Here is a 14,902-nt window from a genome sequence, read left to right as displayed (position 1 = left end):
TGCTTTTTGTTTCCTTTTGATTGTTAAAAGTGTGGAACCTGAAAACTTCTAATGTTTTAGCCTCTGTCTGATGTCTAGTTTGTAATTAACGTATGTTTTTCCAATATTTTTATTTTTCTTATTTATGAAGTGCCATAAGTCGTGTGTTTTTTGTTCCAAGTTACATTACATTATAATGTTTCATGATGTCAGTTGTCAAACAGTTCCCAGTATGTTAAGTTTAATTTATAGCAATTTTCCTTCAGTCGCTAGAGGCCCTTGGTAATAAGGAGCATATCATGGTAAATATAAGTTCTAAAAATCGATAAACTAAAGAATAAAGATGTAAATGATGTTGATTATTGGTTTAAGAAAATGGACTTAAATCAAATATCAACTGATGCTTTTGCTTTTTAACTTCCTGCTCACTATTTTTAAAAGCTTCATCAAACCTTTACAAGCCTTTGTTTTATTTACCCTAGTATCTGCCATTGTATGACTTAAAAAGCCATAGTAGATTTTTTTTTTTTTTTTTGGTTGAAACATGTAATCAATTAGGAAGGAGTTGTATATGTGATGTCATATTTAGTTGCATTAGAATCTTTATGGATATCTTGATACAATGATGTACTCATTTATTTATTAAATGAGAAGGTTTCTCTTTCTTCACTAAATCGGCACGCTGTTGCAACAAGAGCAGATGTTGGCATCCCAAAAGCTCAGTGCCTCATGGAGCATTTCTCTTCTATTTTCCTGAGTGCCAAGTAGATGCGAAAGTTCTATTATATGATGCATCTACTGAAGAAGAAATTCTCTCAGGCCACCCAGATTTTGTTCTGGACTGCATCGACAACATTGATACAAAGGTATCTTCTATTGAATTACTCAATGTTTTACTTAGTTGATGTGTGATAGTATTCTCCCTTTTTAAGAAAAACTTTTCATACATCATGGACATACCCCAGTTTGATGGAATTACTGCTTTGTTGCGAATATGGATAGTATTCCCAGTAATCGTTAAAAGAGTTTTTGCTTTTATATCAGTAGATCATTTTTTATTCACTTTAATGCTAGCTCTCAGATGTGAGAATTGCTGAGAAATAAGATGCATTTGAGCATGCATCAAGCAAGATTGTAGATGTGTACATAGGTTGCTTCCTGGAAGGATGAGACCTAATAACACAGTGCTACCTTCTGCTCGTCTTTCTCTTTTCAAGTTGTCATTAGCAATCATTCCTATGCAAATATCTAATAATTATGAGTTCATTTTCAGTTGCTTGATTTGTGGGTTGTAATAGGTGGCCCTTCTTGCTGCATGTGTACGTAGGGGATTGAAGGTTCTATCTGCTACAGGAGCTGGTGCGAGGGCTGATCCAACAAGAATCCGAATTGCTGATCTAAGAGAGTCCACTAATGATCCATTATCTCGAGCTGTAATACTTTGACATTTTCTTTTTTAATATTATATTTAACTGGACCTTAAACCACATAATGTAAATTGCTTTGGCAGCTTACTGTGCTACTTTTTTCTCCTTTCTCTGTTGTATTTTAGTACACCTATGTTAGTATAAACCGATATCTTGCCTTCTCTCACATTCAATTATATGCTCAATAAGATGCTTAGACATAAGTGCATTCACACAAAAGGTTAGCATTCATTTGGCTGCAAGAATCTTTAGAAGACCAATAGATTATAGATCAGTTTCTAGATTCATGGGTAATCTAGACAAGACTGTCCTCTTGGCATATTCTTCATGCTAATTTGAATATCAATGCTTGATGCTCAACATGAGTGTTGTTATGAAAAGAAAATGAAAGCCAACATGGGAGCAAAGCTTTTTTAGGGTGATGTTCCCCTTATGCTTATATTGCTTTTGTTACTCTTTCTGACTATAGTTACATAATCATTCCCTTATTAGGTAAGACACCGCTTGAGGAAAGATCACGGCATTGAAGGCGGTATTCCTGTTGTATTCTCTTTAGAGAAACCCAAAGTAAAGTTGCTCCCATTTAAAGGTCCAAGTGGAGAAGAGGAAAACCCTTCAGACTATCAGGTGAGAGTAGTGGTTTTGTTAATTTTTGACCTGCTGATAATACCACTGGTATATTTGCTATTGTTTGGTAATGTGATTGCACCTTGACAATTATTATTATTTCTGTAGTGTTGCTCAATAACAGAGATCACCTTGAGTCTGTTATCAAAACATTCAATGACTTAGATTGCTGACATCTTATTCTCTTGCCAGATTGTTCCAGGCTTTAGGGTCCGAATCATACCCGTGCTGGGCTCCATCCCTGCAATATTTGGACAAGTCATGGCCTCCTATGTTGTGACACAACTAGCAGGGTTGGAAGTTCAAATGGAACCTGTAGTCAGTTTTGACACGGATCATTACCATACTCTTCATCAGCGCCTAATTGAGCATGAGGAGTCATTGTATGGCTCAGCTGTGCATGTGCAGGTATGGAATTTACCTTATTAACATCTGGTCAAATTATAGAAGTTTATTGTTGGGTAACTTATCCATGCTAGGAATGGGTGGACAGCGGGGCATCTGAATAATTTATATATTCATATTTCCTTCTCTGTACGTATAAACCATTGTGTTTCTTGAAACGTGTATTTTTGTGTTATTACTTGTACAATCTGTCTTTTTTTTTTTTTTTTTTTTTTAACACAATCATTTCAAGTGGGGCTTTCAGCTTTTGTGAGAATAAAGGATTTAGGCCCCTCTTGGTAGGTTGAAAGGCTTGATTCAAAGTATTTACCGGGTTAAAAACTAAAATGGGATGGCAAAAAAGTGACATAATTGGGACGCCAATGCTGCCATGATTTTCTGAAGAGTGTGTTAAGGATGTTAAAATTGAGATATAATTGGCTGAGTTCCACAAGCGCTGATATCTTTGGCTTTTGAACAAGCAGTTCAAAATTGAAGGAGTTGCAATTGAGCTAATGCTAGAGAAATTGAAATGCCATTGCTGGCATGCCCCTTGGGGGGGGGTGTGTCCCAAACAATAAATAAATGATACTTAAGCGACCAGCAATTTGCAGTTTACAGGATACTTTTGTTTATGTGGTTGGTAGAAACGCCTGCATCACCAAGGGCATACCATTACCCCTACATAAGTATGGGATAGGATTTCTGATATGGCTTCCCATCGGTGCTTTGCAAAAGGGTAAATGAGGAAATATGTTTTGACATGCAGAGGTTGACAAGCTTTCTGGCTTTTATGAGCTATTCTAGCCTTTTGCTCCTTTGGTTTTGTTATGAGCTTTTCCTGTTATTCTTTTCGAGGGCAGTTTATCCATCAAGTAATATTTTACTGTCCTCCTTAGCGGAATTTCTTCCATTTAAAGTAAAGTTGTGAATGTACTATTATGAATGGACATTTAAATGATTCTTAAAACAGCTGGCATGCCTCAATACGTGGTCTTTGTGCATTCTGCAAGGCTGCAGTTAAATACTACTATGACGATTTCATCTAATTTTTTGTGGAAATGCCTGTGTTTAGTTCTACAGATATATATTTGATTGTTTAATTGTTTAATTATCCACTGGAAAGAGTTACACATGTTTTCTATCCTCTGTTGTCTTTATTCCCACTTCAAAGGTGGATGTGGAAGAGGTGATGTATATTGCCAAAGAATTATGGCATGGAAGAAGTGCTAGGGAGCAGTTTGCAAAACATGTTGGCCGAGCGATGTGGCGATCAGTTAATGAATTGATGCTTGTGAGGTAAAAAAAAAAATGACCTGTTGTACTTTAGCTGTGTCATTTTGATATCTTTATTCAATTACTTGCGTTCTTTCTCTTGAACGCAAGACCAATTCCTTTTAATTTGCATACACCCACTCTAATTCTGCACCCCCTGAGGTGCTCTGGTGGCGTATCTGTAGGATTCTGAAGTCTTGAACTGACAGTGTAATTTTCTATCGAACTACACATGCTGAAAATATTAATGCCCATGTCACGCAAACACTTGAAACACTCCCCCCCCCCCCCAAAAAAAAAAAAAAAGGGACAAAAGAAAGAAAGAAAGTGAGGTCTAAAAGCTTTAGTGCTGTATGGATGGATGACAACTGAATGTTACACCACATTTTAATCACTTTCTCTCTTTTTTACTATAAAATTTTCATGTGTAGTTGGTGACTCGAACTCATTTAAATGTTTTCTGCTTCGGCTGTTCAGGTGGGATTGCACAAAACCAGCCACTGTTTCAAATCTAATTCTTTTAAAATTCAAGGAGGTAATTAACTGCCATCCTGCAAGTGACAGCTTTATTTTGTTTTGAATGCCTATTCATTCTATGCATGTCTATCTACATACACGCCATATTTAAATAGAAAGAGCTCTGGAAGGCACTGCCAATACAAGCACGGAATTTGACTTTTCTGGACTCAGCATCATTTGTTACTAAGGTGCTACTTGCAAAGTGGACCTCTGGATTTCATACGTTCCTAGAATATTTTATGGTGAGGTCATGGGAATTTATTTAGAAGATTAGTTGGCCGTTGATATATGAAAAATTCAAAATCATGTCCGATTAGCTATAACCAATGATCAGATTCTGGGTATTGTTGAAAAATACAACTAATCATATGCAACTTCATTTGGGAAATTATAGCTGTGAAACACCTGATTGCTAAATTGGGAAATAGTGGCTGAAAAAATTAGATGTCTGGGTTTTTTGTGGACAAGAGTGCACTCTTTCGGCGCTGTCTCGTTGCCGTGGCTCTTTCTTCGCCCTTGCACCAGAGTTGTCAAAATCATTGCGAAGATAACCTTTTTTAGATGATGCCTTGATCTCTGTTTCGCATTGCTTTAAACTATTTAGATGGATAATTTAGTTCTTTATCTGTTCAGGCGGATGAGCATGAGTCACGGACAATAGATGATATAAAGAAAGAAGAACCAGAATTCTACAATAGAGTAACTGCTGTGTTGAAACGAGCTGAACTTGACTTTGGGTTGTGATAGTTGAATCAGCATTCCCCCAAAGAGGCGATTCTATGCTTAAATCAGATTCTTTGCACTCACATATCCAGAGAAAGAGGGCATTCGTCACTTCTTTCCAGGAAAATTCTTACCTTCCTTCCATCTATTTTTGTGAATGTGGAAAATCCAAACCGCTGTATGCTAGCCTCTCTAGTTCAGAGCTTAATGTCTGTCATGCTTGCTGCTTATCTTTTTGCTGGAATTTTAACAAAGGGAGTCAGTTTCATCTTGCTGTATGAGATATGGCAGGTGACGAACCATGCCAGAATATAGATTGTTGAATGTTCTTCAAAGTAATTTATTTTTGGAAGAAATTTTGGAGCACCTGGGTTTTCTTCTAATCGTTCAGCGTTTTAGTGATTCACATAAGCGGCATTAAAGATTAGGAGATGCAACCCAACCGCATCCAATCAACGTTGCCATAAATTGTACGTCGCATATGTTCTCATGGGAGATGGGAAACAGGCTTTAATTAGAATGGTTCGCAAATTGAAGAGCGAGGGGAAAATGTTTTTCTTCTAACCAGCAGAAAAAGCAAGTTTGGTCAAATTCTAGGGATCAATTACCTCATTGACTTTGGATGGTCCAAATATTTTTTTAGCAATGATGGGCTTGAAATCCTCGAGTTCGAGTTACTGCGGAGGGAGGAAGGAGAAAGGCTAGTTAGTTGTTGCATGAGATATTCACCACTAATATTGCCAGTGAAGTGCGTTACCGTCAATAGGAGGAAGAGGAGAAACCGAGTAGGTATTTTGGGGAAAAAAAAAAGCGGACCCCATGCTACGTTGATAACAGAAGTAGCTACTATTGAACAGTAGAGGTGACAGTACATGCTACGTTGATAACAGAAGTTAGCTACCATTGAACAGTAGAGGTGACATTACATCGTTTTTTTTTTTAAAATAAAAAAAGACAACACTGCATTTAAGACACCTAATACTCCTACAAAATAGATTAAAAAGCCCTTTTAATCCCATCTATATTAGGCAGCTTATTCAAATAACGAATTTTTGTCATGATTTCACTTCGTACACATGCTTATCTGCTAGAAAATAACACACCACCGGGGAATTGAATTCTTACTCCATCCATCCGAATACTAGAAATACGTCGTGCTCCTTTTGGGGGGAAAAAAATAAAATAAAGAACTGACGGTTCATCTCCGAAGTAGCTGGCCACTATGTTCTGGCGGTGTCGAAATCCATGCACCATTATCAGCACTCAGTTCATTAGATCATAGTCATCCAATTTGTCATTGTACTGTAGAACCTTTCTCTTTATCTTTGAAGAATCCACCCAGGTGATGAAGTCTTCCATATTTCTGGTCACCAAGAATGCTGGGTCAGTGACTGTCTCTGGACCAACTCTTATATGCCCTTGTTCAATGTAAGTGACAGCTTCTTTCAACTGCTCAGCAAATTTTAATCGCACCAAAACAGTTGCAAGCCTTCGCCTACAAAAGTTTTTTTTTAAAAAATTATAAGAAAGTAAATTAGAGCAGCTTAATAATCTCAAAATGTATTTGGTGGGGTTCTATCAGTAAGAAGGGTGATGAATATTCCCTGTAATATTCGTAATTTAACAGGGAAAAATATGTAAAAGACGGAAACAAAATGAATGTTTTTCTTTAGGCATCATTACTAGGAGCAATATCATTAATTTAAATATTACATTGGAATCTTAGTCTCATTTTATAATGTTATTCTAGGTTACATGTTAATCGTAATTAGCCTTCATTTATAAAGAAGATGCACAAGGTTTCATTTCCCTACCCCACTTTGTCACTCCCTAATCCCAGTCTTGAGACCTTGTGTTTCCTTTGTAATAAGAGATAAAGGTGTCTATTTGGACAGCAACACTCAATAAAGTCAATACAAAAGGCATATTCATTTGCAGACATTCCACAGTTGTTCCTCCTAAAATATTGGTAACACGTGCATGAACAATGCAGAAGCTGAAGTTCACACTACACTGCCATTACCACTCCCGAAATAAGTTTGTTTGTTCGGAGTCAGCTAGAGATAGGTGTGTCAGAGGGATACTCATTAGATAGTTCCAGGTTTCTGGATTAAAGGAGGGTAGAACATCGTGGCAATGCACAATTTTCCCAACATATGGGGATATTTGATCAAAGCGGAGAGCACACATTTTAAATGGTGTTTACCTCAAGGGCTAGGATAATGAATTTAGCTTTTATATGATATTTGGCCAAGGGCCTTTATAATGGGGGTGTGTCTGCAGTCTGCTAGATATGAAGAAAGATTAGGTAGCTTTGCTGCATATTTATCTTTTAATCTCTATCTTACTACCTCCAACCTTACACTACAAACTAGATGTTATATTTAGGACCTGAAATAGTATAATTTTAGGCGTTCAGTCATTTCCTTTTGGAGGATATTAGGATACCCTATGCTCTGCATTTGCATAATCTTTCCTTGCTATTATTTCTTTTATCAGACTTGTGAAACATAACTGACTTGGATTAGTGTGGAGTTAAAAAAAAAAAAGAAGAAGAAGAAGAAGAAAAGCACTGAAAGAAAAAACGTCTATCTCATAATTCCACATTTATTGATATATAAAACCTGCCTTTTAGGTCTTCTTGCATTCCTGGACACACTAAGCCTCAGATTACACCTTTTAACAGATGCTACCATATCATAATACCTTTTTCTTTCTAAACATGACTAAAATTGTTCTAAACATTAAAATCAACTCCCTTTCATTCTCTTGCTACATAATCGTCCGGAATTTTTGGAGAACAATCACAAAATAACAATTAATTTTTCATTTAAAATAACGAAGGAATAAGATGGTTTTCTTACCTACAAAAGGATGACACTGTTAACCGCTCACAAAGTGTAATACTTTGCCTCGTTGGAATCACACCAATATTGTACCTATCATTCTCACGAGAGAGAGAGAGAGAATAAGTATTGGTTCTCTGCATTGCAAAATGTTGGTGGTAGGAAACGTGTTCCAATGAGACAATTAATAAACCAGAGCAGTAGGAGTGATACATCAAAAACTGTTCTGAACTCAAACAGTTAAAGAATGAAAATAATGAATATCTACGCCCACACTCCATCCTAAAATGTCAAAAAGAACAAACAAATTCAACTACAAGATTAAAAATATCCAGTAAACCAGCAAAAGTACAAGGGACAAAGAATTTTTTTTTGTAACTAACTAGATTACTCCAGGATATGGATCGAACAATAATCCAAATAAATCGGGTACTTCTCCATTCCAACAATTATATATGGTTATGTCTTTGGTTAAACTTGATATGGGGCTGCGCGTAGCAGAGCCCAAAACATATCACACTATTCATAAGCTATGAATAGTGCAATTATTTATTAGATTTTATATATTGATCTCTCAAGCATATGACAACACACATCCCCTGGTTAATGCGCTCACTTTCATTTATCGCCATTATCCACCTCCAACACCCCACTATGACCTCTGCCACCTCCACAATCACAAGTCAACGGTACCTCTACAAAAACTGCCATAGACATCAGCTTTACAGCTACCGCTTCCAACATTTTAGGAATCCCTAAAACTCAAAACAAGACTATCTATTACCAGCAACCCATGCCTTCCTTCTGCCTACCTAGGCTTAGTGAAGAAGTGAGTTGTGAGAGACAAATTAGAGTTTTTCAGTCACAAATTGCGCAACAACTGGCATGCAATTTGCAGCCATGTTCACGATAAATTTTGGTAATCCAAATTCCAAATGCATGCGGCAGAAGCCAAAAAGTTGAAATGAAACTAATGAATGACATATTGATGAATAAGGAATCCTAAACCAACATTAACAAACACACAAACACATACTGATTCAATCCTACCAAATAAGAAACAATATCACATGCAGCTTAAGTCAGTTTACCAGTCAAAATTTGGAAATTTCATAGCTAATAAAACTTACAGCTTCTCTAACAGCTTGTCAGTCATCTCAACACGAAACGGATCTTTTGGGTCCATTTGCTTCAGCATGTTTACTAACTTTTGGACCATCCGGCACAGACTTGAATATCTATTGGTAGTTTCACCATCCCAATGGCCAAAATAATGAATTGCATTAGTTAATTTCAAAGACAGTGAATTATCCAAATTCAGAACAACGAGAAATATAATGTAATAAAGAATAGTACTTCTTGTAATCATCACGTCCAGTAATACGATAGCGTTGCATAACATGATTTTCTCTGTGACCTCCTTCTCTCTTCCACTCTAAGAAATTTACCTTCTTCAATAGCTTCTTCTCATGAAACTTCAGCTTCCTCATTGCTTTCTGCTGTCATCACATTCAATGTTCATAAGACCATTACGCGTGCGTGTGTAATAAATGCACATTCTATCAATTGCCTACTTAAATCTGAAGCCTACGAAGATATAGTCATCCTCATATACATTTAATTTACAGAGAGAGTGAAAGCAACACCACGCACCTAAAAAGCAGCTTTCAGGAGGAGTGACGAACTGAAGACGGAGCCGAGGAAAGAACAGAAGCTGAGGGACGAAGACCAAATCAAGCGGCGGAGCGCCGATGCGAAGCTCTCGACTGAATGGAGACCGGAATAGTGATGGAGAGGGCCGCAAGGGGACGCCAGGAGACGAGAGAAGGAAGGGTTTAAGCCGCTTTTGTTTGAGGGGATGTTTGGGTTTTATAAAGCAAAAAATTTCGTACAGGCTTATAGAAGAGATTTTATTCATCAAAAGTCTTATGAAATATCACTAACAGGTCTCAAAAGATCATAGAGTATTATATTTTAATTATAAAATAATATTACTATAGCTGTTTACAGGATGGATCGAGATCGGAAACGGGACAGGCTTGTCCTAATTTCATCCTGATAAATAGCATCAGCCAACTTTGTTGTCCCATGTTTCGTCTTGTTCCAGTGTTGTCCCAGTCTCGATCAGGTCCTGATTTAATTTTTTTTTATTTTTTTTTGAGTTGTTGAGCACAATAAAATCTGATTTTTTTCTAATTGTAATTTTTAGATTTAGCCCTTGTAAAAACATCTTTTTGTTTTCTTTTTTATTTCTTTGGGCACGTTTAAATAAAAGCCTAAAATATTACATATAATAGTTATTAAAAATTCTAATAAAAGCTTTAAACACAATAAAAACTTGTTAAAACTTCTAATAATCAATAGTCTCAAATCATCAACAAATATAAAAGCTTTAAATAAATGGGTTCATAGTTCCATACAATAGTTTGAAATCTTAAAAAAAATGATATTATATAAATATGATTAAAAATTTAAAAAAAATAAAAGGGATCAAGACGGGACGACCTCGTCCCGTGTCTTGTCCTGGTTTCTTTTTTTGTCCCCTCCTCATTTGTCCTGTTCTGAAAAATTCCAAGATGAGCTGGTGTTGAACACCCGGAACTACTTCTCAGATTTTCAATTCACATTTTCTCTGTCATTGCGATTGACAACCTCAACAGCGACTATTAACAACCCAATGAGAAAGTATTGACAACCTAAGCAATATATATTATCAACTTATTTTATAGGATCACATAACCTCCATATAAGAGTAAATTATAACTAAATAATATAATGCAACAACTTTAACAGTGAAATGGAAAGCTTTTCAAAACCATTAAGAACTTTAACTAAAGCCAGTAGGATTATAGCAAAATCTTAATGCAGAAATCCATTGACAGTTGTTAACAGACACTACTTAAGTTGTCAACAGTTTCCCTTGGGTTATTAATACTCGCTGTTGAGGTTGTCAATGGATTTTCATATTAAAATTTTGCTATAATCCTATTGGGTTTAGTTAAAATTTTTAATGGTTCCAAGAAGCTTTTTATTTCAGTATTAAAGTTGTTGCATTATACTATTTGGTTGTAATTTACTCTTATGTGGAGATTACGTGATTCTATAAAATAAGTTATCAACGGATACTGTTTAGATTATTAACACCTTCTTATTATGTTGTTAATAGTTGTTGCTAAGATTGTCAATCACAATGGCAGAGAAAATGTAAATTGGGAATCTGAAGGGTAGTGATGTCATTTTACAATTAAAATATAATACTCTAAGGTCTCTTGGGACCTGCTAATAATTTGGACATTTTGTGAGACCATAAATGAATAAAATATCTTCCTTGGGACCTGTGCATAATTTTTCCTTTTATAAAAGATGCTTTTTAACATCACTTTTTAACTCCTTCATATATTTACTTCATATATTATAAAAATATTTTTAAAATTTGGGATGTTTGGCAATTAAAAAAGAAGAAGTACTTTTTCACCTCAAATCATGGTTTTGGCTAGACAACATTAATAGGCAAATTTTTTAGGGAGTGTTTAGATATCCTCAAAAGTACTTTTTAAAAATATTTTTTCGCAAATTGAAATAAATTTCTGATGCAGATTTTAATTTAACTAATTAATTATTTTATTATTGTTTATTTTAGATCGTGGGTAGTTACTCCATTCACCCCACTTCCCCACTCCCCTCATTTTATTTCTTTTATTTATTTTATTTCTTTCGTTTATTTATAGTTTAGGGTTTCAGTTTGTGATCAGACTTGGCATTTAGAATTCATCGATCAGTTTTCTCCCGTTCTCCCTGCTCCTCTACTTCTCCTCTCTTCTTCTTTCTCTTCTCTAACCTCTCATCTTCCAATCCTTTCTTGTTTACATCAATTTTGGCATCAGAGCCTGGTTGATTTTCTTTCTTGTGCCTAAAATTTCTTTTCTGTGTATCCAAACAAGCCCTTACTTCAAAAGCCAACCCGCCGCATCTGCTTCCAACGTCGTTCAACCCCAACGTGACCGCCGTTCACCGTTCCGTCACCATCATCACTGTCTCCGACAAGAAGGCGTCCAAACCCCACTGACTCGCGGCCAGGGACTGCTGGAAATCACCCCTCACAAGATCAAATCGTCCCCCCGTGCGAAACTACCGTCAGCGTCACTTCAGAGCCTCAGATCTCCCTCCTCCGGCATCTGATCAACACGAGACCACCTCCATTGGGTTCACAAGGGACAACGCAGTTCAACCCCGAGTTTCACTCCCAGAAAGTCCTCCATGCGCTCCCATGCGCCGTCATAGTCTCTGTGCGTGAGATCCACGCGCCTCCGTTCCTCTGCGGCTCCAGATTCAGTTTTAGCGAAAATTACACACTCGGCCCATAATTTCCAGAAAATTTCGGATTCACCCCAATTTCGAAATTTTACTGTCTGACCCTATTCGTTGGAGGAAATTACACTTCTGGACCGGATTTTGTCAAAATTTCACTTCGGCCACAGGATCATTTAGACACTTTGGGGTAATTTTTTTCTGGTCTCTTTAAGTGCGTTGGTAAGGCGCAATTGACCCTCTCTTTAACTTACTGTGACTAGTTTGACATACTGGAGGTTACTAGTTTGCTTTTGCCATTTTATTGATTATTGTCTACCGTAGATATTATATTTTATTAGCATTTTCATTTGTTTAAAAAAAAAGCAAAAAAAAAGAAGAGAGAAAAAAAAAAAGGAGGAAGAATTTATTTTCATTTTATTAGTAGCTCTTTACTTGCTTCATTATTTGTTGTTAGCTTTCGTCTATCTACTGCATGACTATTCGTGATATTGAAAATAGACAAGACACCTTAGACCAAGCACTTCAATCTTTAGAACCTCGTGTTAGCTCCCTTCAATCCCAAATGGACCAGAGACTTCAGACCTTTGAACTAAAACTGAATGAACTTACCAAATGCCTTAAGGAATCTTTGGCCGAGATTAAGCAAGAATATAACTCCCAGTGTCAGGAGCTTAGAGCCACTACTCAGGAGCTTAAGGTATCTAATCAAGAGCTTAGGACCTCCCAGCAAGAAATTAGAGATTCTTTCCTAAGAATTGATAGGCATGTCTTTAGTAAAGGTGCAGAAGGGATTCTTGGAAATGTACCTGAGACCAATCAAGCGCACCTTAAGTTCGACACCATTGGACCATCTCACCTAGAGGCTCCCAACTGTCTATAGGGCCACGTAACCCGCAGGCTAAACCGCTACACGTTGAGACCCTTCCCCCACAGTTCGAGGAAGAGGACAACCCATGGGATGAGCAAGGGACAGAGGCTCGCTACGAATCCCATGTTGTGAACCGACGAGCCTATGGAGGATACGCGCGCGCCCTAGGTATGGACGAGAACTGTCGCCGCCCAGACGATACCGAGACACCCCTCGGCAAGACTACAATGATGATATGACGAAGAGGGTTAAAGTTGAGGCACCTGACTTTGATGGTCGTTTAGATGCGAATGCCTTCCTCGATTGGTTAGCCACCATGGACGACTACTTCGAGTGGTACAATATGAGTGACATACAACGCGTTCGTTTTACCAAGATGAAGCTCGTAGGATCTGCAAGGAAGTATTGGCAGTTCGTCCAAACGAACCTTGAACGCCTAGGGCAACCTCCTGTCACTACTTGGGAGGAGATGAAGTTGAAGCTTAAGGAAAAGTACGTGCCGGTCAGTCACTTAAGCATGCTCTTCAACCAATTGAACAACCTCAAGCAAGGAACCTCATCGGCAGCCGACTACGTCTCTCGATACGATGACCTTCTGATCCGCAATGACTTAAATGAGCCGAGTTTTGTGGTTATTGAGAGGTTCATCAGCGGCCTTAGGGATGACATACAGAGGGAGCTCAGAGTAAACCGTCCTTACACTTTAGAGGAAGCATATCATAAGGCTATCGACATTGACTCCCTGCCTAAGTATCCCTCTTTCAGGCGTCCCAGCTTCTCTGGATTAGAGTCTCGTCCAACACGCAGCTCCACTGTTTCGGGCAATCAGCGGGTAAGTCAACAACTTTCAGGACCAAGCGCTTCTAGGCCAAGAGAGTCATTAGCCTCGAACGCTCGCACAGGTAGCTCATCGATAGAGTGTTTCAAGTGTCACTCTAAGGGACACATCGCTTCAAAGTGCCCGCAACGTGCGTTGCTTATCGAATCTCAAGACGATGCACTACTCGAGAGCGATCCAGATGTCGTCATCGACCCTGTCGATATTCCTTCTGATGTGGACGAAGAAATTAATTGTGATGACATGCCATCAGGTCATCTTGGAGTGATGCGATGCCTCTTGACTGTCCCAACGCCAGATGACTCATGGAAACGGAACAGCATCTTCCACACCTTCGTGAAGTGCGGTGATAAGTCATGCAAACTGGTTATTGATAGTGGAAGTGAAAGGAATGTGATCTCTAGTCGAGGTGTTGCTCGTCTTGGACTTAAGACAGAGCAAATTGCTAAGCCTTTCCGAGTTGCGTGGATTGACAACACTTCAATGCTTATCACTCAGCAGTGTCGAGTCCCACTCCAGTTGGGTGACTACAAGGAGGATGTTTTATGTGTTGTGATTCCTATGGATGTGTCTCATATTCTTTTAGGACGCCCGTGGCTATATGACCATGATGTCACTATCCAAGGCCGAGCGAACAACCACATCTTCAAGCATGAGGGCAAGACCATCTTACTCCGTCCTGCAAAGCCTGAGCCTAAAGCAAAAGGTCTAATCCCCACGAAAGGATCCACTTCTAAACCTATCAACCTTCACCTCCTCACGGAAAAGCAATTCATCGAAGAAAGTAGAGAGGGTGATGTCATCCTTGCTGTTGTTTCTAAAGTCATTTCTCCTCCTGCACCAATACCTGACAACTTCCCAAAAGAAGTGACCCAACTCTTGGACGAGTTTAAAGATGTTGCACCTGAGGAGTTACCTCCTGACTTGCCACCCATGAGGAACATCCAGCATGCAATCGATTTGGTTCCAGGATCACAGCTCCCCAACCTTCCACACTACAGGATGAACCCTAAAGATCGGGAAGAGCTCAATCGTCAGGTTAACAGCTTGCTTGAGAAGGGCTATATCCAGCATAGCCTCAGTCCTTGTGCTGTCCCTGCCCTTC

At 38.2% G+C, this 14,902-nt stretch overlaps 2 protein-coding genes across 4 annotated transcripts; one reads left to right on the top strand and one right to left on the bottom strand.

Annotated features, from left to right (window-relative positions):
• Positions 1-630: 630 nt before the first annotated feature.
• LOC114747597 (tRNA threonylcarbamoyladenosine dehydratase-like) lies at positions 631-5,300 on the top strand (the record flags this gene model as incomplete). Its single annotated transcript, XM_028935949.1, is given in 8 exon segments — positions 631-724; positions 727-845; positions 1,278-1,412; positions 1,899-2,033; positions 2,226-2,441; positions 3,592-3,716; positions 4,170-4,227; positions 4,845-5,300. Coding segments are annotated over 8 exon segments (993 nt in total), but the record flags the coding sequence as incomplete, so codon positions are not given.
• A 518-nt stretch (positions 5,301-5,818) lies between these two features.
• Positions 5,819-9,482, bottom strand: LOC114747596 (U3 small nucleolar ribonucleoprotein protein IMP3-like). Of its 3 annotated transcripts, none has more exons than XM_028935946.1 (5): positions 9,434-9,482; positions 9,137-9,276; positions 8,911-9,018; positions 7,799-7,873; positions 5,819-6,429 (listed from the first exon to the last, which is right to left on the bottom strand). In XM_028935946.1, the coding sequence occupies exons 2-5, from the start codon at positions 9,268-9,270 to the stop codon at positions 6,198-6,200; spliced, it is 549 nt and encodes a 182-aa protein (XP_028791779.1). In that variant the 5' UTR covers positions 9,271-9,276; positions 9,434-9,482; the 3' UTR covers positions 5,819-6,197. The 3 variants fall into 3 exon arrangements, with proteins under 3 accessions (XP_028791779.1, XP_028791780.1, XP_028791781.1); XM_028935947.1 differs by having other exon boundaries at positions 9,137-9,279; positions 9,434-9,479; XM_028935948.1 differs by lacking the exon at positions 9,434-9,482 and adding an exon at positions 9,396-9,414.
• Between the last annotated feature and the right edge of the window lie 5,420 nt (positions 9,483-14,902).

Source organism: Neltuma alba, unplaced genomic scaffold, assembly GCF_004799145.2.
Source record: "Neltuma alba isolate B1F8T4 unplaced genomic scaffold, ASM479914v2 tig00005380_pilon, whole genome shotgun sequence".
NCBI lineage: Eukaryota > Viridiplantae > Streptophyta > Magnoliopsida > Fabales > Fabaceae > Neltuma > Neltuma alba.
This window is presented reverse-complemented; position numbering and strand designations above follow the sequence as displayed.